Raw genomic sequence first — 23,105 nt, 5'->3', positions numbered from 1 at the left:
CAAAAGGGATGATGTTCCCGCCTTTTTTCTCCTCCCCTTTTTCTTTCTCTCTCTCTCTGTGAGGGAAAAACGGGAGTTGTGCTGCTCCTGTTTGGAAGGCGGCGCCCGTTGGCCTGAGATCCTTTAAAAAAAAAAAAAATCAATAAAAATGAAGTTTGTTTTTTTAAAAAGCTTGCTTGGAAAGTCTCATCGTACCTTATTTCACCGTTTTCTTCAACACACACACACACACAGGGGCGCGAAGATTTAAAAAAAATACCAGTTTCTTCACACACTGGAGTGTTATAATGTGTGAAACAGGAAAGAAACTGAGGGGGCTGCCCGGTCCTTACTCTAGGGGCGATCAAAAAGTGTGGGCAATAGCACTTTATGGATCCCACCCAAGTGACTTTTCAAAAGAAAGAGCTAAAAATTCAGATTTTCAGACTTTCCAACCTTTTTTGATCATTGGCCTCAAGAAAGAGGTGGTTCTTGATGGTGACTTGCCCAAAATTATCAGAAGGACTCTTTGGGCATTGATGATCCGGATGCAGAAATGTCCCCAACTGACCACGATCTGAATACATTCCCCGTCCTAAGCCCATGTATTCGAAGATTAGATAGGAAACTATAAAATGAGGTGGGAGTCCATCCCAGAAACTCTGATTTTAGATAAACTTGAGAATTCGCAAGTTACAGAAATGTGCAGAGCTGCCTTATGGACCTGCAAGAAACTTGGCCCATTTTAAGCAAATGATGTAAAAACCTAAATCTTTTATGGAGCTGATACATTTTGTTTTTAAAAAAATGACTATTTTATTTCTAAATAGGCATCCGGAAAAATAAAGTAGCTACAGCAAATCAAGGGGGGAAATGGATGAGAACCATCAGAGGCCTTTAGGATTCTGACGACGGGTTGCTGCTCGTGGGCTCATGGGTCGTTTCTCCCTCCGTCGACGTCGGTTCAGGAACAGGCAAGCCGAGAATTTCCATTGTGAAATGGGCTGCTGTGATTTCCTCTGGAATTTCTTCCTCAATAAACTCGTCTGCACCTGGAGGGAGAAAAGTCAAAACATCATGCGTTTGGATTGGATCTAACGTTGACATGAAAAAACGAGACATTGACAAAGCCAACATCAACCGTTTGTTGGGACCGGTCGGGGAGGGGGGGAAATAATCTCAGGAACTCTGTTTCTTCTTTTCTAAAAGCGGTGCAGTTATTTGGTGACCAGACACTGCGCCTTGCTAAACTTCTAATGAGCACCAAGAAAAAGAAAAATTACCGTATTTTTCACACCATAAGATGCACTTTTTTCCCAGAAAACGGGGGTGGAAAGTCTGTGCATCTTATGGAGCGAAGAAAACAGATTATATTTTCCTGTTTTCTTCTCCTAAAAAAATTGGTGCGTCTTATGGAGCGAAAAATACAGTATATCTTTGAAATAAAGACCCTAGAATTATTGTACAAACTGGGCTCATGGGTTCAGCCAAAGCAGATTGCTGGATTCATTATTTCAACTAAACAGGGGTCGCTGTGGGTCCTGTAAATTTGTTGTGCAATCAAAACTAAATGGCTCCATATGTGGGTCAATGTGTTATTGAAATATGTGCAAGAGCTTCAGAGAGGGGGTACTGACTACTACCCTGTTTCCCCAAAAATAAGACCTAACCTGAAAATAAGCCCTATTATGATCTTTCACAATGTTCATCATATAAGCCCTACCCCAAAAATAAGCCCCAGTTAAGTGAAACCCCACCTTCCACTCATGTGCAGCAACCAGAAGAAGATGACATGACTGTGTTTGAATCAATGTAGATGGTTGTACATGAAAAAAAATCCCATGAAAATAAGCCCTAGTGTCTTTTGGGGAGCAAAAATTAATATAAGACCCTCTTATTTTCCTCCCACATTCTCTACAGGCTATGACACTCCTTCAGTTGTGAGAAGCCTACACCCACAGACCTCTGCATGTGTACTGCTTCTAATTTATTTATTTATTATTTATTTATTTTATTAGAGTTATACCCTGTCCATCTTCTAGACCAATGGTCTTCTCCGGATTTGGACACCCTCTCCGCTGATCACAAGTGCTTCTCTGTGCACAAACACCTTTGCACAATTAACATGCTGAAGGGGGGGTGCACGCATATCTCACAATGATAAGGGGACCCCCAAAGCCAGCTTCTCCCACCCTTTATCTCTTTATTTTCTCCTTTCTGCAACAAAAGCAGCTGCACCAGGAACACTGCAAGCTGCCTTTAGCCCCATTCATGGGAGAAAAATAGGATATAAATTGAATAAATCAACGTAAATGACAGTGTGTATCCCGTGATTCTACAGAAGCCATGAAATGTGTTACTGCATACAAAATGAAGGCTTCTGGGCTTCCCCCACTTTAACAGAAGCACATTTCTAACCCTTGTAAATTCCCAAATCCACCTGAACTTCGGCAGGCAATACCTAGTAAAGGGCAGAAGCTAAAAGCCACACAAGATTATCAGTAGGGAAGAAAAAGGGGCTGTTTCATGCAGACGTTGAATAAATTATGCAAAATTAGTAGAACGGCGGGAGTATTATCCTGAATTTGCATCAGTTCTTCTGACTTCACAAGTCGCCGGGCTTCTTAGGGAGATACGGTGGCGCTTCAGCTCAATTACAGCCCGCAACCCCTTCCTGTCAGGACACCTACTACGTGATAGGAAGCACATCCACATCATCCACATCCTTTCATCCTCTCAGATCAATGCGGCTTACTTCATCATAAGTGCATTTAAGATCCAGGTGTTGAGGCTTATTCGCTGGAAGCTAAGTCAGCCTTTTAAATCTGTCGGACGGCAGTGTTTTACGATGAACAGATCTTACAGCCTGTTCCAGTACCATTTGGATCCTGCCTAGTGTGGAGGTTGAGTACCTGTGGGATCGTAGGTGCCAGCCTCAGAGCGACCCCCTTCTGGATTTACGCCCAGCAGAGTCGTGAGATGCTCTGCCAGTTCATCCTCCGTCAGATGCTCTCCTGTTTCGAGTAAAAGAAAAAATAATAATCAGCCTCTTAACCTTTGCCACCGCAGCATCCTCGTTACTGACGTCATCGTCACCAACAGCGACACCAGAAAATCAGTTCCACGCCCAACATCGCCCACCTCTGTGCTGAAGCAGCAACAGTAGGTCATCCCTGTGGATGGTCAGTTGGTGGTTCTCATTCTCGTAGCCCAGGATTCGGAAGGCGTTCTCTATCTCTTTTGCAGCCAGCCCAAACGCAGGACGATGGTTCACATAAAGTTTGATAAAGTCCCCTAAGTTGATGTCTGTCACTTGCTTCCCACTCTCCAAGTACTCGCTGAACTTGACTTCGTTTAACATGTCTTCAATCTAAAATAACAGAAAGTAAAAAATTTCAAAAGTAATACCATCATCGGGGCTGCTGACTGTGTGTCAGTTCGTTCCGTCAAGACAACAATACAGAAATTTCACGGGTACTGCCTGCCTGCAGCAGTTACAATGCCACCTTCTCCTGACCCGCCATATTACTGACCTGGAACAAGAAAAGGAACAGACACAATTCACCCTAACCTTTTACCATCCACCTCTCACACATTTATTTTAAAAAATCTTGGCTTGTAAAACCAACGTTAACGTGACCTCAAATTCACTTTTAGGAATTTTGGGAGTAGCACATGGAAATTATTTGGGAAGGTGGAAAAAGAGGAGACTCGTAAAAAATGGTCACGTTGCATCGCTAGACTCTAGTCCAGCTACACGGAAATGAGAACGTATTTTCTGATGTTACCTTATGGAATTGGTTAAGGAAATACAGAGCGCAACCGTATCAGCAAAGCGCTCTTATACAGATGCATCCTAAGGCATGGGCATGAGAACATCGTGAAAACTGAATGACAACTCTAGCAACTCCGAGGAGCAAGATGTTTTTCAAAAATCAGGCAGGGCCTTGATTTACTTACTGGGGATAAATACCAAATAAATCAGGCCTGGCCTTTATGTGGCAGGGACCGCAGTGTTTCTATAGGAGCGAAGGAGAGGGGAAGCGTGATCAGGAGGGCAATGATAACCCCCCCCAAGTGCATCGCTGACAGTCACATTTGCAGGGTTTCTCCCCTCCCCTGAAAGAATTTTGCAAAAGATACGACAAAAGGAAAACGGCCTTTTCATGAATTATAAATCGGGGAGGCAGGAAACCAGCGAGCTTTCCATCCCCTTGAGATGTTTCGCGGAAGCGGAGCGGCTTTAAGCGCTGTTCCCATTTGTGTCTGCGCGTTTCTGCTCAATGGAGGGAAGTAGGCCATGAATCTGCCATGCTCCAATGCCGTGAGAATGGGACTGGACTATTTTTCCAGCCACCCTTGAAGAGTTTTATTTGCCTGCCATCCTACACACACCGCCTTTCAAACACGCACACACTCCCATACAGGCAAGCACACTCCACAAGAAGAAAGCACTGATTTATCTCGGCCATCTCTACGGTTTCCTGTGATGCCGAAATGCAAGGCAGAGCCCTGCTCCATGAGGTTCTCACAGCTGCCTCCTGTTTTTCTCCTATTTCTCCCAGATTTGGTGTTCTCTTTGCTACTGCCCACCTGCCGTGCCCGCTGCCTAAGACAATCCCTAAAGCTAATAGAAAATATAGGCCGACCATTTGAAGGACGGACACATGGGAAAGCCAGGAAAGGAGGTTTGGAGCCTCTCTCAAAGCTCATGCTATTAACATCCGACCCGGTCTTGGCAGGCTTTCTTAGCCTACGTTTGTTCCGATAGGAAGAATTTTGAAAAAAAAATGTACAGCAAAAGTGATACATGAAGATTCATTTTTTTGCTGATCAGAAAGAAAACGGCAACACTTGTCCAAGTGGTACATACACGTTTACCATGCGACAGGGCAGGAGCTCCTAATGTACCATGGAGCTTAGCCCTCACTGCTGTGCATCATCCGATCCCGGCCGACTGCATGAGATAGGCTAATAAGCCTATTTAAACCGGCCTTGTTACGACTGGCGCCAGATGTTCCCTTTATAGGCTTCCCTAAAAAAACACTAACCTGTTCCTCGGACGGGTAAAAACCCATGGCCCTCATGACATAAGGAATCTGTTCCAAGGGAATGTGGGTTGAGACCTTTCTGGGCTCCATGGTGTCAATCCCTTGATGGCACAGCTGAGCGTAATAGAAATAGTCTTCTAGCTCCTGAAAAGACACATCACAGAGATGATTAGCCATCCCAGAGTGTGGAATATAAGACATGCCAAACTGCATGATGAATTAAACAGGGATCTTCATGAGTCATTTATTGATCACATGCCCCCTGATCCTAAATCAGGGCGTATTCCCAATTGCGATGTGTATGTGTGCATTTTAAATCTTGGGTGCAACTATACATCATTTAATAGCCACGCAACACAAGCAGTTCGCACGTGCAATAATGGCCCCGGGTTCAACAAGCACCGGTTGGAAAATGTTTGTGGCCCTGCAGTGGAAATGTGTACTCTGCCCTTATTTTGCAGGCAGGCTTTGAACAATCACGACTGAGCCCCTGAATGCCTTTGTTTTTTTTAATTAAGACAGTTTTTAATGCTTCCTTGCTTTTAATTATTCAGTTGTATTTTAATTAGCATATAGTTTGATTGGGGGTTGTTTTTTTTTTAATGTTTAGCTTTTATGTTCTTCATTCTGTTCTTTTTAATATGATGAGCAGCCTTGGGTCTCCTCATTGGGAGAAAGGCGGCCTTTACAGAAAACAAGCAAATAAAAGAAAATAAGCAGTGTGTGCAAACTCGGCGTGATCTCGTGCCGTTTCCAACAGCCTGGGAGGCACACGGAGCTCCGTCTGGAAAACAGAAATCAGATGCTTGAGCTGATGTACAGCGTAGCTCGCAAACTGGACCGGATTAGGAATTCTAGTTAAGTATATAAACCTTTAAATAAAGAAACCAGGAGATAGTCTGTGGCTCCTCATGATTTCCTAGCACAAAAAAATGCTGATTTTTGACCTGTACATGAGATGGGCTTTCACAGGAACCTCCTGCATCAGGAAAGGACTTTATCACACCCACACACACGCACCCAGTTCTAGTGGGTAAAATAGAGCATTTTTGGTGCTCCAGGTAACAAACTCAGCTGGTGTCCTGTCTGTAAGCTTTTAGAGGGCTCAAGTTAAATGTGTCTGGTTCCTTGGCTTTTAAAATGGCCTGTAAGTTCCGTGTCACAATCGGTAGCTAATGCTTTTATCCACAGTTCTTCTCCTTGTGGTGCCCTTGTTGCTTTTTTGATGATGTACGTACCTTGCGTCGCTTTGATCAGCTTGCTCTAAGCTGCCTTGAGGGCATTCGTGCTGAAAACCGGGGCGTTTAAGATCCAACAAATAAACAAACCGAAGCCGTCTTTGAATTACCTTGAAAAAGTCGCCTTCTCTGCCCCCATCCAGGAGGTTATAGAACGGGATCAGTTCTGTGCCGCCGAGAAAGACAGCGGCTTCCAAAGCACTAACGGAAGGAAGCACAAAAATGGTGTTTGAGTAAGGGTCCCGAGACCTTCTCGGCCTTCTTCTGAGCTGAAAGATCTCTCCGAAACATTTTAATTATTCTGAGCCACGCCTTCAAAAAGAGAAGCGAAATCCGAACATGGCATAAATATGTCGAAAGGAACAGCTTTATATACTCCAGAAATCAGATATGACCATGCTAGCTGGGGGGTTCTGAGAAGAATAGTCCAAAAATCTAATTTTTTTCCCAAGCTCTCGAGTGCAACACCATCATCAGTGAATCCATGACTCCCTTCCTTTGTCAGCGGTGTAATTCCTGCTTTGGGTCGGTATTTCCAGAGTGAGTGTGTCTCACCACTTACTCCATCTCCTGCACCATTGCAGGTTTTGTTTTATGTTATTTTTATTTCCCTTTTTTAAAAAAAGAAAATGTTACATTAAAAAAAAGAAAGTAATATTCCCTAGTCTACGGTCCCCTAGAGAAGCTTTTTTTAAAACCTAGACAGAAATAATGAGGGCCATCAATTCTCTCAGATCAATTTAAGTTAAATTATGTTAATTAAATCTTTCAGACTTCCAACCTGCCCCAGCAGAAGCTCACGTGGGTTTTATGATGTTTTGCTTGCATTTGAGCTCCCCGCTGGAGATGCAAAACTAATAAGAAGGTGATAACTGATGAGAGAGAGAGAGAGAGAGAAACACAGAGAGACAGACACGGTGTCTGATGCCTGAAGAATGACACTGATATCTATAAAATGTGATTGAAAAATATTTATATACCAGTCAATTTATATACCAGACCTCTGCTAGTGTATCATGCCCAGTGAATAATGGCAGATTCGGCCGTAATCTCTGGCACCTTGTTTGTTCAGGGTGCTGAGATAGCTCCTCGTGGCTGCTTTAAAAGCAAGATGATGAAACTACAGTTCATTGCGAGACACACGTTGGAAGAAGGCTGACGTCATGTGTTTTCCAAAGGAAAAAATAACTAAAATATTTTGCAAGGTTGGAGTGGAAGAAACCCTGTCTCCTTTTCCTTAATTGCTTTCAACATTCCTCCTTGCTTGAGCCTCAACCAGAGGGGGGGAAAAGACCTGCATCTCGGTACCTACGTCACGAGCGAGCCCGCGCCTTGTGCGCTCTACGCTTCTGCCTATAATTAAGTTATATCTGAGCATTAAATATTGCACAGACACGGAAGATGCCAGAGGCAGCAGAAATGTGCTAATTAGTTCGTAAAGTGCTTTCCTCGATCAACAAATTATGGAGGCATTCAATGTTCCCTGGACCTCAGCCAACAGTTATAAAACTGGATAATTTATATTTCGTGGCCTTCATTCGAGTTTTGCTCGTGCTGGACCTTTAGCTAATTAAACCGCATGCAAAAGTCAGTTTGAGCACATGGGAGAAAACTAAGAGCACAAAAACGTTACCCATTTCTGCTGATGCAAGGAAAGTGAACATCCTTAACAAAGTCCCCATAGGTCCTGAACCAAGGCACACATATGCATATACACGCACGCACACGCACACACACGCCAGAACAATCAGCTCCTAAAGGGCTACAACAAGACCACACGTGGATGCCAAGAGAGATCACCTACCACGCTCTTGCTTCCCACACTATAAGGCTTCAAACGCTTTAAATGACCATTTGCTTGCAGGATAAGCAAGCAAAAAAGACAAAAAGGTAATCTAGAAGGTGCAGCAAACTTATTCTACCCTTGCACGAGCAGAACGGGTAATGTCAGCTTTTCCTGGAATACTGGAGTGCTTTGCAGATTATTGTGCAGTACTGGCTTGAACAGTAGGAAACCGTGGGGTGTTCTGCTAGTTCAGCTCTGTCACAAATATTTAGGAGATCTGTATTTCCCCATTTCCACCCTGCACATGTGTGATTAGGAAAAAGGTCGCCAAGCCCGGCTGCAGGAGCTCACAACTATGAGACAGACTGGCTCTGATCCTGAGACAAATATATATCCGGATGAACAACAGGGACTGGTAACTTTGTCTGATCCCCTTTCAAATTCATCCCATTTGGTGGCCATCAAGACATTCTACAAACGACGTGATGTCCGAATAAGCACTTCCTCTCAAAGAATGTTCTGATCTAAATCTCCCTCCATTTAGGCTGCCTGGGTTCTTGCATTAGAGGAAAGAAAACAGTCACTTTTCCACGCCTGGTCAAATGGTTTATGCCTCTATCCTTCTCCTAATTTTATTCACACTTTTCTTCTAAATTAAAAGAATAAGCTTGCTATGATCTCTATCACTCCCATTTCTCCTACCAGGTAGTAGATTCCCTGTCTTTTTCTAAACAGACAGTCTTCCCACCTCCAGAGAGGGCTTGGCATGTGTCTAAAAAATGGAAGCACACTAGAAGCTGTTTCTAAGCCAGCCAAAATCTCTCCTCAGCCCAGAGTGCACTTGACCCCACAATATCAGGCTCACAAGGCCAGCCTCTTATGTGTGAGGTTACTGGTGTTGCTTCACCAATTAAGGACCCTACATCAGTTAAGACCCATGTAAGAGCCCCACTGGATCAGGGCCCTGCTTTCTAAGATGGCAATCTTGCTGTAAAGTCCTTTTCTGGAGTGGAATGAGAAAACTCTACCACAACGTACCTTAGATTAATGTCCCACTTCATCACTGTTAAGTCATTACCCCCCGCAGTGAAGAGGTAGTGTCCATCGAAGGAGCAGGCAAGGTTGGAGACGCCTGCGGGGTGGCAAATGAACGCCGAGGACTTGTGTGGGTTCCCATCAATGGGCAAGATCTGCAAGCCAACCTAATGAGAAGAGGAGAGAACCTTACACAATTCCTTATGCGCACAACCTAACATGTATGCTGGGAGCGGAAACCTCTGGTCCTCTAGATATTGTGGTGGTCTGGTCCCCATCAGACCTGCAAGCATGACTGAACGGTTGGGGATGACAGGGTTAATAGACCAGCCACATGTATCGTGCGGCTAATCATTTGTATTACAAGCTAAGACTTTTAAAAGAAAATTTAATTTATCATCTTAGTAAGGGCAGCTGAAGCATGGCTCCTTGTTGGCTCTCTGCCAGCAGTCTAGCACAGCTAAGCACATTCTGTCCCTATATATATATTTTGGTGGTAAGAAGGGAAACAGCCAGAAATTGTGGGTTTCCACTCCATTCAGCTTGGGCGGAGGGGGAAGAGCTGTCCAGCTGAGCAGAGATGAACTGGAATATCAGTGACCAGTCTTACCCACTCACACTCCATGTGGTTTCGAAGCCCTCCTGAATGTTTAGGATGGATGGGGCGAATAGAGGATCCGGAAGCCTGTCCTGAGGGCACAGCACATCGCTACCTACAAAACTGGTCCATAGGACTTCCACTTGCCTTATCCTTTGTCATGTAGGCCAGATACCGTTTCTGAGGATCGTGACCCGGGGATACAGGGAGAACGAGCATCTTCTCCAGCGGGGAGCCATACGCTGGACCCAAAACAGTCTTTCTAAAAGGCACAATTACAAAAATGAAAGTGAATTGAATGAATGAATGAATTGATCATACAAGACAGGGTGGTCCTTTAGGGGGAAAATGAACCCAACATGTCCTAGGTTACCTGCACAACTTGGTGGTCGCATTATACATTTTCATTTTATACTGATCGTTAGCGGTGAGGAAGAAATGCTCCATGGTGAGAGGCGGGTACCAGGTGATAGACTTGGGGACGGCGCTCTGCTCAATGCGGTCCTTTCGGAGAATGACCAGCTCATCTTTGACACTGTTTTGCAGGTCATATTCCACCTAGAAATGAAATACAAACCAAGCCAATCTTTCGTGTCACAAACGGCGTGTGTCAGACAGATTTCACTGCGGGGAAAAATGGGTTACAGGCAATGCAAACATGATGTACAGAGTGTCCCCCATTCACACAAGCAAGGAGTTCCAAGCTCTTGTTGTGGACAGTTGTGCGTACCAGGCCAAGGGCTGGTAGAACATCAGCAAAACCGAATTAACGACCACCCAATTTCACCCACCCTTTACAATAACAATCCATGACCTATAGCACACGGAGTAGAGGCTACTGGTTAGATGGGGACTCTGGAGACTGGGGTTCAAATCCCCACGTGGTCACTCAGTTCACTCGGTGACCATGAGCCGCTCAAGCTTCTCACCACCTGGTTGATGTCAGCAGGTTGTTGTGAAAATAAAGGCGGAGGAGGAGAACCGAAGATGCTTTGCCTGAGCTCACAAGAGGAAAGATGGGATAGAAATGCAGGAAATGAAATAAACCATATGAGCATAACAGCCCAGCATGGATCTTGTTTTCTGGGTGTTGCATATAGACCACCCCTGATATCTGATCAGTTCTCTCTTTCGGCCCTGCCAGCCTCTACTAGCCTTCCTTCCGATCTTAGCTTGTTCTCTACTTCTTTAAACTCCTTATCGGTGGATTAAATTGAGCTCCCAGCAAAATAAAGGGCTGATCCTCCAGGTACCCGGAGCTCAGCTCTTGATACTCTTTCAGACGGACTTCTACATCAGCTGTCTTCAGCGGGAACTGCACGGCACGTACCAACAGCCTGTCCTCTCCAAGACTCAGGAGCCGGGGTTCATGGCTGTCCAGGTGTACCCCAAACAGAATCGTGCGGATGGGCTTGTAGTGGGCGTGAAGCGCCGCCAGCCTCTCCCAGACTTTCCGTCGCTCTACGAGGATTTGCTTGTAAAGGTTCACTGAAATGTTTTCATCCTGGAAGGCGGGATTAAAAACAAAGAGGATTCGGGAATCTATACGTTTCTTTCTTTCCTGTGTTGTGCTAGAACTGGGAAATCAAAAAGCGCGGATCTGGAGCTTACAGCCTGTTTTGTAACACTCGGTCGATCCCATTCTCTCGCCTTAAGCTTATTTCACAGGACTATTGCAAGAATATACTCAGGATACACCCTTACGTGACTTTCGAGCCACTGTGCAGGGTTATAAATGAAACATACAGCAGGACCGCTGTATCCATGGGGAATCGGTTCGAAGCTCCGTCCCCATGGATGCTGCAAAACACAGTGGTATGCTATACATTGCAAGGTCTCTGGTTCCCTCTAATGGCCAGTTCTTGTCAATATATATTGGAAATACATAGAAATCTGTATTTCTGGGGGTTTTATTTAAACTTTTCAGACAGCAGATAAGTGAACTAGCGGATGCTGGTCCTGTGGATACGGGAGGGCCCTACTGTATATATAAAGGACTATGGATTTTTTGTAAATGGGCTCCCTTTGATCTCTGTTTGTCCCATGCAGAATGATACGAAATGCTGAGACTACCCAGTACCCCCAACCCCAAAGAACTCCCCTGAAACTTTTATGACGAAACACTGGAAGACGGTGAGGATACCTACTGCCGTGGCAAGATACTGGGAGTTGTGTGAGAAGCTCATCAGGGTGATGGGTCCCCTTGAGTAATCAAAAGGTTCTGTGCACTCTTCGTCCAAAGAGATGGAATCAAGGATGCGAAGGGTTCCATCCGTGAAGCCGACCGCCAGTAAGGAGCCTTAAAAACACAACCGGCAACGGCTGTTCCACAAACCAATCATTTCGGCAAGAGCAGATCATTTAAGGGCGCTTCCACCATCAGGCCTGCCGGGGTATTACTTTTACAAAATTAGTCTTATGCAAAGGAAAACTGTAGTTCCATGCTGCTTTTTTTAAAAGATAGCATTATATAGGGTAATTCTGACCTTGTCAAAGAAAGTCTCCGTAGAGAAAAGACTCATTAGGGTTCATTGGCCACACTGAACAGGAAACAATGACAGGCAGAGGGGACAAGCTTAGGAAGCTTCTGATTAAAGGCACAGTAGCTCTTGTGGGGGAAAAAATCTCAGTGGCCCTTTACTAGTCAGGTGGGTGCCGCAGTGCCACGTTAAATGCTTTCTAAAAATATAAGTATCATAAGACTCATAAGAAGTTACCAATATTGCTAAGAGATACCCAGTTCTACAGGCCCGGAAGGATGTTGCTGGTTGAATAGACCACTGGTTCTTAACCTTGGGTTACTCAGGAGTTTTGGACTGCAACTCCCAGAAGCCTCCACCACCAACTGTGCTGGCTGGGGTTTCTGGGAGCTGCAGTTCAAAAACATCCGAGTAACAAAGGTTAAGAACCACTGGGATAGATCACTCTGTGGGGATGTTGCTCAGACATCAATCCATGCTTCCTCTAGTCCGGTAGACAGTTTTCACAAATACTTCATATCCTTGGAATCCAGATCCCCACTCCCTCCAAAGGAAGCAAACCCTGACCCCCCCCCCAAAAAAAGGCAAAAACCTACACCCAGTCCCCTACAGAGGGAACGTCAAGCCATACCATCATGGTTATAGCAGAGGCTCCGAATACTCTGGCCTTTAAAGATTCTGCTGACGAGGTATTTATTAAGCTTGTAGTTCCACACTTTCAGAAGCCCACAGGAACTCCCTTTAGCCATGAGAGGTTTTCTCGGATGGCAGTCGATGGCATGGACGGCGCCTTTGGGCTCCTCCAGGCACTTGCTGATTGTCATCCCCTCCGTCTTGACGTGGATCACTAACGCATCGGTTGTGGCAAGAATGAAATTCCTGCACCGTAGAGAAGAACCCGAATTATGTATTAGAGAAACCTGGAGCTGGAAGTTCTCCTGTAGGCCTTTCCAAATCCTTGCCCGGCGCTGGCGCTCAAGGTCTACACTGAATTCAAAAGGGCTTAGCGGAGATCTCCAGCAGTTTTGACATTCACTGGACATGGAGGTTCCATTTAATTATTTATGCCCCCAAACTATCCTCGACTTTATTAATTTGCCCTAACAGTTTATGTCCAAATGGTCACCTTTGGAACGTTCACTGTTTCGTGAACAGTTCAATCCTCCACCCCGAACATCAAAGGGCGTCTTTGACGCTCACCTAACCACAAAGGGAAGTCCCGACAAGGTGCAGGAGGTAGGAAATTTTGTGACGTCCTGGGGGCAGGCGGGATTCTTAGAGAAAGAGATGGACCGGATGGCCCCGATTTTAAACTGGCTGTACCAGTGGAGAAGCTGCAGATCGCCATCGTAGAATTTCACATGGCCTTTGACGTCACAAGTCACGAAATTCCTGCAAAATGAAACCACCGTTTGTAGGTGTGTGCCTTCCCCCCCCAAGTAGCATGGGCATAACACAAGTAAGTATGTCAAAAACGAAGAGTGGACGGCCTATTGTTCTCCAGAGGTTTTGGATTTGACACACAGAGAGACACAAAGAGAGAGAGAGAGAGAAATCTGACCCAGCGTGATTCCAGAAGTGCCAAATGGCTGGAGGGCCTCAAATTTGCCCCACTTTAGAAAAAGTATCAAAAGTTAATAAAAATCTGGGGATTGGGGTAACATCGTATTATGCTGTAATCCTACACACCTACGCCGGAAAGTAAGAACCCCTAAACTGGAAGGGTCTTATTCTTGTGCAGATATTTACAGTAGTGCCTCGCTAGACGATGATAATCCGTTCCACTGAAATCGCTGTTTAGTGAAATCATTGTCTAGCGAAAAGCATTTCCCCTTTGGAATACATTGAAACCTGTTTAATGTGTTCCAATGGGGAAGAATCGTCAATGTCTGGCGAAGATCGGCCATAGGAAAGCCGTTGCAAACCGCCGATCAGCTGTTTAAATCGCTGTCTTGCGAAGCTTAGGTCCCGAAAACACCTGTTTTGCGAGCGCGGAGGGAGCTGTCAAAATCGTCGTCTAGCGAAAATCAGTTTGCGAAGCAGGGACCAAACATTGTCCGGCGAAATTCCCCCATAGGAATCACTATTTTGCAAATCGCTATAGCGATCGCAAAAAGTCAATGTCTAGCGAAAAACCTGTCATGCGGGGTAACTGTCTAGCAAGGCAACACTGTATAAGGCTGCAGCGTTAACTCTAATGTTACAGTAAATATATACTTTTCAGGTCTGGGGGTGTGGCAGGAGGCCTTTTTGGTCAAGAGTGTTTTGGTCCAATCTCTTTTTTTTTCCTATTAAGGTACTCAGTGGTGCCCTCTGCTGGTGAAAATGGGGAGGCTTGTCTCAAGGTGCCCTCTGCTGGTTAGAACCGGGAAGAACGCCTCCCGGTGTGTGTGTAAATGGGAGGAACAAACCGCACTCACCGGTCCATGATGGCAAGGGCCGTGATGCCGTCTTTCTGCAAGTGGACCAGCTTGACGGCTTTCATGTTGTAAGGCTTCGCCGATGCAGCAGGAGCTCGGGGAGGAGGGCCCACGGGCTCCCAGACCACCAGCTTGCCCTCCATCGTTGCCGTCATCGCTTGGGAGGCGTGGAAGTGGAAGAGGGACTGGCTGAAGTTGCCCACAACCTTGTCGAAGGTCTGGAGGGAGAGGAAAGTCAGGAGGGAGAGTGAAAAACATACCAAGATGTCCACAGCATCCCCAGACGGCGAGGAAAAAGGGGCATCTTGCATATTCCAAAAGGTTTACAAAGGAACGGATATTCTAACGGCAGCCAGATAGCCTTGGGAAAATCCTTTTCGACTATTTATTTATTTAAAATATTGATACGCTGCCTTTCTTCCTGATGGACCTAAGGCGGCCGGCAGCGTTCAAAAGAAACAAGTTAAAAGCCAAAAAAAAAAAGAGAAAGAAATTATTATGTGTAAAAAACATTTTTAAAAAGAGACCATATTAAAACTTGTAATAAGAATATTAAAAACACAGGATAAGCTGCTGCCTTAATAGTTCTACAAACAAAAAAAAGTTATAGGAAAGTCCTGAACAGGGAACATTTTACGCTGTTACAAATCATATCACCCACCCTAAAAATGGAACAAAAAGAAATGGAAAAGAAACCACCAGTTCATACATAAAGTAAAATAAGGAGTCTGTTGTTTTGTTTTGTTTTTTTCAAATTCTGGAGTGAGAAGGCTCTACAGATTACTTTCCAAAGTGGGGAACAAATTACTTCTGAAAAGTAATTCCGAGTGTTGAAAGGGGCCCTCCGCCATACGCTCATTTCCGAGATTGCCTGGGCTATCAGAGCTGCTGGCTCCCACTCCAGAACCTGTCGTCTGAAAAATAAACTTTTCTATACTCTGGCGATCACTGGAATGTTCATCTGTTTTCACTCACCTTCTCTGTTAGGAGGGGAGCCTGGTAGCGCAAAGCACTGGAGTCCTAGAGAGAAACAGAGAAAGGAGTGAAAGACGTCGCTTGAACTGGAGTTATAAGGAAGGGATTTGAGTTAATTGGGGGGGCAGGCAAGGGGGCAGGAGAGGCACCCTCCCCAGCATCTGTCCCATCAGACTGTTGTGTCATCTGCCTAATGGCCGAGCCGGCCCTCCCTTTCTGTCTCTAAAGGCAGCTGAAGCTGAAGGATAACACCATGAACCATGAACAATTATTGTGAGTTGTTTGTACAATACAAGCTCAGCTGATCTTTTCACCCAACATCCTTCAGCAACAAATGATTCTTATTTGGCACAATGACACACCCAAGTGTGACAGGAGGGATTTTCATTCCAACGTACCCACTTATAGAAGACGACCTGAGTTTCACTGTTGCTCATCAATTCTTGATGGTCTTTAGAGTTAAATACAACGTAATCCTGGAGGGAAGAGCAAGCCGGATGAAAGCAAGGACAAGACAATCATTTAGCTTGAATAATTTGATTCTAGATTGGAAGTCAACAGTATGACAGCACCATCTTGAACAGATCGACTCAGAAGTAAGTTTCCCGAAGCTTAGTCCCTTGGGGAAAAGCATATCTAATTCAAAAAGATGTACTTAATGGTCATGCACTATTTTTCTCTTACATATAAACTGTTCCGGTGGTTGTCCTCTCCTGCCACCCATGTCCACAAAGTAATAACACCGTGCATGTGTATGTGTGTGTTGCCATCTATATAACCTGCATTTTCATAAAGAACAAGCATAGCCTGTGAGTAACGTTGGATTTTGGATGGTGAGAGGTGGGTTTAAACCCTCAATCACCTCACACAGTGGCTTGAAACATGTCAGAATCTACCCTAGCTCACAAGATAGTTCCGAAGATAACAACAATCCGCTATACACTTGTCTGGAGTGCAGCTATGTGCTGTTTGTGTGTGTGTGTGTTTTCCATGAAAAAGATGCAGCGCTTTAACAAACAAAAAAAAACTTTTGAAAGAATGAAACAATAGTCTGTGGAAAAGTGGGTTAGTGACATGACAGGTCCTAACCAATCAGTGCTATGCACAGGTGATTTGGGCAGATGCTGTTTCTGTGTGGTCCCATAGGGAAAAAAATGTACATGCCTGATGGTAACATGAGCATAAAATCTCTCCTCCTAAAAACAGCTGTGCTCTCCCTGAATAGGTGGCCTGAGAAACTGACCGCCTGTCATTGCATATAAGACCGTTCTTACCTGAAACCCATACTGGGGCAGGATCTCTACACTGCAAACCGGGCTTGTGTCAGGGGAAGTCCACCTCCAAATGCTAATTTTCTGATACCACAGAAAGACACACACACACACCGCAAAAAAGAAGAAGTGTTGAGGTTGTGTCTCTCAAGGGAGACCATGTTTCCCATAATACACCACTTTGAACTGGCACTTGAGAAAGCCCACTTGGCTTGGAACCTGGATCGCCACTGCTCTCTTTCCAAGATCCAAGGGTAGTCCTTACAAGCCCCTGTTCGGGGGAACCCTAACTCAACCCCACTCCTCTAGATTCATGGGACCAAAACTCACAGTCTCCCCAGCCTACGTGGCCCATGTCTATGTTGTCAGGGGACCATGGGAGCTGTAGTCCAACATACTGGGAACACGTCGGCTTGGGGAAGGCTGCTGGAATCTTCGAGCATGGGTAGCTTCTTATAAAGAAGATGCGAAGGATAGTTTGGGGCTCTATCCACATGGCTGTTGTCCCTCCCCCCCCCCGTGGTTCTCCGCTCTCAAATTTGAGCCCCCCTTGGCTCAGAGGATTTAGGGTTGTCAGTTATAGTTTTACCTGCACTTCCCCAGCTCCGACTGTAGCCAGAAACTTGGAATCACGGGAAATCGCAACGGCGCTGACACCACCTTCTGGGTGACTATCGAAGATTGTGTGCACAGGAACCCTAGACAACAAGACACTCAATGATATTCGGGGTTGGAGCTGGTTAAATTTAACTGATCCTGTACTCTCTAAGACTTTCACGCTCTGATTAAGACAAACAAACAGTATTTCCTTCTTAAGGGAGCACCATTTCTAGATACTGAGCCAATGTTTAATCCAGTGAGGCCATGACTCTGTGGCTATCACATTAAATCAATGCCATTTGCCATTTTAAATATTTAAACCAATTGATGGGAGATTCAAATGAATGTTTCAACAAATAAGTTCCAAGATCTGATCAGGACTACAACCACCTGTATCCCCAGCCCTTGGCCCATCCTGCATGAGACTCAGCGAGTGGAGAGAGCCAGTCTTGTTGCACAGTACCCATCATCTCTAAAGCTTACGCAGAGTAGCTGTCCCAAATGATCACCAGGCTGTCCGGGCCCCGGTCGGCTGTCACGACCCAGCGCCGGTCATCGCTTACACAGATGCAGGAGATACAACTTGAATGTCCCTGGGAAAAAACAAGGGAAGACCACACTCCGGGTGAGTCTATGTGACTTAAAACAAAGCTTAGGTGACATCTGGACTAGGATGATGTGTGTCAATTCTGCTTGTGTCTCGATCCACGGTGCAAGGCAGCTGAACCGTTCCCGAGCTTGCCCAAGTGAGTCGGAAGCTGTTCAACCCTTTGCATAATGGATGTGTTCTTATTGTTTCAGAACTCAAGTGTGTGCAAATGTCTGGAAACCTTGGACCATTTGAGCACCCAGCTGTGCTGTTCTTTGACACCAGTGACTTTATTTCTTTTGTTATGATCAAAAGTGGGCTGAATAGCTCAGTGATTTAGGTTTCTGGATGTGGAGCCAGAGGTTGGGAGTTTGATTCCCCCACTGTGCTTCGTGGGAGAAGAGCCAGCCTGGGTAGCCTTGGGCCAGCTGCACACAGTCCCAGGGATCCCACCCAGAAGAAGGGCGTGGGAAACCACTTCTATGTATTCTCTACCCAGAAAACCCAAAAAAGGGTTACCCTAAGCCAGAATTGACTTGATGACCCACAATGATTATTATTATTATAATTTAAAACTGTGGCAGATGGGGGGGTCTGGATGACTCAAGGCTCCGATTAAAACAATGCCCTGCCCCCTGTATTCTACAAGGCTTCCATGTATTATTTTTTGACGGAAGATGATTTCCATGGTTCAGAAGGAGAAAGGGGCTCTCTAGTAGAGACCTAGATTTCAGCTGTACCTGGAGGAGATACTGCCTGTTCCTGAGGATGTCATGGATCACAGCCGTGTGACCAGAAACGTACAGGATCACTCTGAAGTCCTCGTCCAGCAGGTTGAAAACAGGGAGTTTGCTGTTGTAGCCAAAAACCCAACACAAACTCTAAGAAAGCAAGCAAGCAAGCAAACCTTGTTTTTAGGAACGTCCATCGTTTCATCAAAATAAATAAATAAAAGTTATCATGATCTTAAATTTAAAACAACAGCTAAACCACAGTTTTGCTCCAAGGAAAACCAGCAGAACCTCCACATTGTATGCAATAAAATAAAATGTGTGTCTTTTGTGTGTGTGTGTGACTCCAGTGTCAGTCCTACATGCACTTGAACCGGAGGGAGGGATGCGAGTTGCACTGCAGTCAAACAGGGCTAACTTCTGAGTAGACTCAGGCAGGCTCGTCCTGTTCTCTTGTTTTATCTCAAGCTATAGGAAGGGGACGCAGATCGCAACCATCACAACGTTTCAGCATTTGCACCCTACAATGGACTGACAAAAAGTCTCATAGTCATCAAATGTATTAATGAATTGCAATCTAATTATTTCTACAAGAATAGTTAAGACTTCTATAGGAAACTCCCAGCTCCAGTCACTAAGTTACAATGGTCCTGCTTTAGAGAAGGGGCCTGGTGGATCAGGTCCCCAGTCCAGCTTCCAGCTTCCCCCTGGGAACAGCAAAGTATATCATCCATTGCCAAAAAAAAAACAAAAAAAAAAAAAAAAAAACCTTTGAATTCTGTGGAACCTCTTTCACAAGGTCCCAACAACTTTGGATTAAAACTAAGTAGCGTAACGATGGGAGTTGCAGCTCACGCGGGAGGCGAGAGGCGCCTTCTCTGGAACTGCAACTCCCAGAATATTCCAGCCAGTTCTGCTGGCCCCCAATATTTTGGGAACCGCAGTCTGACGAAGGAAAACTTTCCACTTCCGGCGGCTCAACCACGCTAGAAGACAACAGGCTGGAGAAGGCTGGTGTCTTGGACCCTCTCATTATTATTTTTTTACCCCTATATGCATATATTTAAACAAGACTCACAAGAGGGTGTTCAGAAAGCGGTCTGTCCTCCTCTTCGAAGATCATCCCCGGCAGAGCAGAAGACACCACCGACTCCGATTCCTCCTCCTCAGCGGGAGTCGTACTGCTGAGGGCAGCTTCACTTTTGGAGAGACTTCTTGTTTTCCCAGCCGTTTCTCGACTGGATCGTTCGTCCTCGCTAAGTGCTTCTTGGCTCCGGAGGGCTACCGCTTGCCTTTCTCCACCATGGACAACCTCCTCAATCGGACGACTCAGACCTCCTTCGCCGGTGGTGCTCGGAGCTCGCAAAGAAGCAAGCTCACCTTGGCTTCTTCCCTCGTGCTCTTGGTGTTTGAGACGACGGGCTTCCTCTGCCGAGGCCGTCATCATTCCTGGTCCTGGAGATCGGCTCTTTTCTTGGGCTTCTCCCGGTTCTGTTGGGTCTCTTTCTTCAGCCTCTTTGGGCTCGTCATCCTTCTCTTTGCTCGCTTTTTCTCCAGGCGCCTCCCCTTCGGTCATTCCTCCGTCGGACGGCGCTTCATGCAGCTTCTCGGCTGATGCCTTGCCATCTTGAGGTGGGGCCGTGGCTTCTCCCTCCTCTTTTGCAGTTTCCTTAAGAACAAAACCAAAAAGCTTTGGCTGAGCTGTGATGTTTCACTTTTCAGTTGACAATTCCCAGCTTGCCTCATTTCCGAGGATTTCATTCAAGCAATTCCAAACGCTTCCAGGCCGATCAATGCATGTACGTGAAACGGAAACACACTCGAATACCATTTATCAGCATCATTTACCACTAGCATCTTTTGAAAGTGAAAGCAGAGATTTCTAGGTCGCTGTATTCTGTGCCCAATCACAGAACATACTGGCTCATGTTTTGGACAACGGAGACTCATCTACAGTGGGGTCTCTACTTAAGAACTTCATCCGTATTGGAAGGTGGTTCTCAAGTTGAAAAGTTCTTATGTTGAATCTGCATTTCCCATAGGAATGCATTGAAAACCATTTAATCCGTATCTGCTCTTTTCCGTCCATAGAAACTACTGTACTGAATACTAAACAAGGCCGGCCCTGCCATTAAGACACGGTAAGGTAGCTGTTACTTCTGGTGGTAAACACTAAGGAGATTGCAGGGCAGCTGTGAGGTGTTGAGGAGAAAGATATGGGTTCTCCACACCCTGCCTCGAGTTCTCCACACTAGTTGGCCGCCTTTATGTGCGGTCCCCTCAACCGTGGCTGTTGAAGTATGACTCTTAATTCTGGCCAACTTTTCTACGTTCCATGGATGAAGCGCCATTTTTGTCTCTCAATGGAGGTCACAAAATGTCTTGGCTTGCCCCGGACTAGTGAACTAAGGGACGAATTCCTTGCTCCAATCCTTACCTTGGTGGATGAATCAACGTCAGTAGCCTCTTTAGAGGGTTCTGGAAGGCTTAGCGAGGTGCTCGTTTCAGTCTCCTGCACGGTTTCCTCTGGACCCTCTCCACCTCGAGTTGCTTCTGAGGGCTCGGCGGAATTGTGGGCCCCTTCGTCTGGCAGGTCTGTCCCCTCGAGAGTCACTTTCCCGTCCAGCTCTCCAGCCTCAGCTCCATCTTCTGACACTTGCGTCCCCTCCACAGGTTGAGCCGCATCGCTGTCTTCCTCCATCCTCTCTCAGGAGATGTGTTCGAGGTATGACAGGTACCTCTGGAGCTGAGAAATAAAGTTTAAATCAAGTTACTCGGAAGACAAGTGGGTGAGGATGATGGAGTTTGTAGTCCAAAAATACACTGGGCTACAGAAACCTACCTTAGATATTGCTTCCGCCACCACTATGTTAAGCTTACTATACTTCTTTTCTCAACGGCCAATTTTACTACGAAAGGAGGCAGACCACCTCGTTTGGATACAGGCCTCAGGCTGGCATATCTCGCATCTCCACTTAAAAAAATCAAAATGAAACGAAAAAACAGGCATTGGACAAATAACAGTTATTTGTAGCTTTATCTTTGCACTAGCATGACGTAAGAAAAACAGAAACCTTCTGGGAATTCTGTATTTTCTGTCTGCTCCCACTCTTGATCGGTTAACATATAACCAGAGCCCTCTCATAGCTTTTCATTTTAAAAGAAGTAACTGCGTTAGTCCGTGGCTAGCATATCAGGCAAAAAAAAGAAGAAAAATAAAAATAAAAAATAAAGGAGACAGAAACCATGATGGCCTCCTTCAAATCTAACGGCTCTGTTTTAATGTGAGCTTTCACGGCTAAGTGTCTGAGGAAGTGGACTGTTGTCCATGAAAGCTCAGCCGGTTTCACCATGTTTTTGTTTTCTTTTTTAAATTTTATTATTATTATCTTGCCATATAATCGCGGGGGAGGGGGAAGGCATACCTTTCAGGCCCCTAAAAGCAGAGGGACCGTTGATGGGCACAATATTGTGCGAAGCCACAAACAGGCCAAGATGCCAAAAGAGGTGATTTTTTAAAAAATCATTAAAACAGAATTTTAACGATTCTTACCTGAAAGGGGAAGGGCTGGTTCGCTCTCTGTGCCTGCAACGTTCTGGCCGAGTGCAGCTTGCAGTGGATGATGGGCTTTTAAAAAAATCTCCAGCCGTCTGATCTCCCTCGTGTTAGATCCCATTTCGGAGGACTGTCCTTCCCCCAAAAAAGGCCCCCTGGCCCCCTTGTGTTCTTGGGCTCTTCCTTCTTCCCCCAAAGAACCCAACTCCCATGATCCCCCGGCCACCTTCCCCAAACTCACCTGCCATTCAGTGGCCTCAACGGCAAACCACCGAGGCGCCTGGAGACGGTTTGCATGGGATTCTTGTTGCCGTAGCAACCGCCAGCATCCGGGGAAACAAGCAAGCTGCAAGCCAGCCGGCAGAGAAACCCACACCGTGGTGCCAGGGCTTCACAATGATCACAACATTGTGGATGGGGAGGTGTGTGTGTGTGGGGGGGAAGAAATTACATATATTTCTGCCTCTCGTCCCAAAAGTGAAACCGAGCAATGTTGGCCCCTGAGGGACCCTAGCTGGGGTCCAAAGCGGAAAGTTATACTGCCAGCCGAGATTTTTAAAAACCCACAATACTTCCCACCGCGCATAATATATTGAAAAAGGAACCACTCTTTTTTTTTTGATGATTCAAACACAGCTTCTCGAGGCCCCGGCCGTGGGTCTAACAGGAGGGCCGGCTCCCCGAAGTCCACAGATCTGAAAATACCCCATTGCTACAATGGAAATGCTTTTAATTCAGCCTGCCACGTGGGATTAAAAATCTGAGCAAGATTTTGAGACCTCCAGGTCTTTTCGTT

The 23,105-nt window shown here is 45.7% G+C and overlaps 1 protein-coding gene across 2 annotated transcripts; it reads right to left on the bottom strand.

Annotated features, from left to right (window-relative positions):
* Positions 1-770: 770 nt before the first annotated feature.
* CFAP251 (cilia and flagella associated protein 251) lies at positions 771-22,578 on the bottom strand. Of its 2 annotated transcripts, XM_078381786.1 has the most exons (23): positions 22,307-22,578; positions 21,596-21,727; positions 21,191-21,499; positions 19,832-20,422; positions 18,763-18,903; positions 17,917-18,026; positions 17,423-17,531; positions 16,837-16,917; positions 15,961-16,038; positions 15,563-15,607; positions 14,588-14,805; positions 13,368-13,559; positions 12,799-13,046; positions 11,835-11,986; positions 11,018-11,191; positions 10,061-10,245; positions 9,835-9,949; positions 9,093-9,256; positions 6,379-6,469; positions 5,031-5,174; positions 3,121-3,349; positions 2,892-2,993; positions 771-1,031 (listed from the first exon to the last, which is right to left on the bottom strand). In XM_078381786.1, exons 3-23 carry the CDS (start codon positions 21,452-21,454, stop codon positions 877-879), a joined length of 3,588 nt encoding a protein of 1,195 aa, XP_078237912.1. In that variant the 5' UTR covers positions 21,455-21,499; positions 21,596-21,727; positions 22,307-22,578; the 3' UTR covers positions 771-876. The 2 variants fall into 2 exon arrangements, with proteins under 2 accessions (XP_078237912.1, XP_078237913.1); XM_078381787.1 differs by lacking the exon at positions 22,307-22,578 and having other exon boundaries at positions 21,596-22,142.
* Positions 22,579-23,105: the final 527 nt, after the last annotated feature.

Source organism: Pogona vitticeps, chromosome 14 (assembly GCF_051106095.1).
Source record: "Pogona vitticeps strain Pit_001003342236 chromosome 14, PviZW2.1, whole genome shotgun sequence".
In the NCBI taxonomy this organism is placed as follows: domain Eukaryota; kingdom Metazoa; phylum Chordata; class Lepidosauria; order Squamata; family Agamidae; genus Pogona; species Pogona vitticeps.
This window is presented reverse-complemented; position numbering and strand designations above follow the sequence as displayed.

Bases quoted from the DNA above. Each gene is read 5' to 3' on its own strand.
- CFAP251 (XM_078381786.1), bottom strand. From the start codon at position 21,454: ATGGAGGAAGACAGCGATGCGGCTCAACCTGTGGAGGGGACGCAAGTG. The intron at 18,027-18,762 runs GTACAGCTGAAA...GTTTTTTCCCAG, and splicing joins ACAGGCAGTATCTCCTCCAG to GGACATTCAAGTTGTATCTC. The intron at 11,192-11,834 runs GTAGGTATCCTC...CCCGCCTTCCAG, and splicing joins CCCAGTATCTTGCCACGGCA to GATGAAAACATTTCAGTGAA.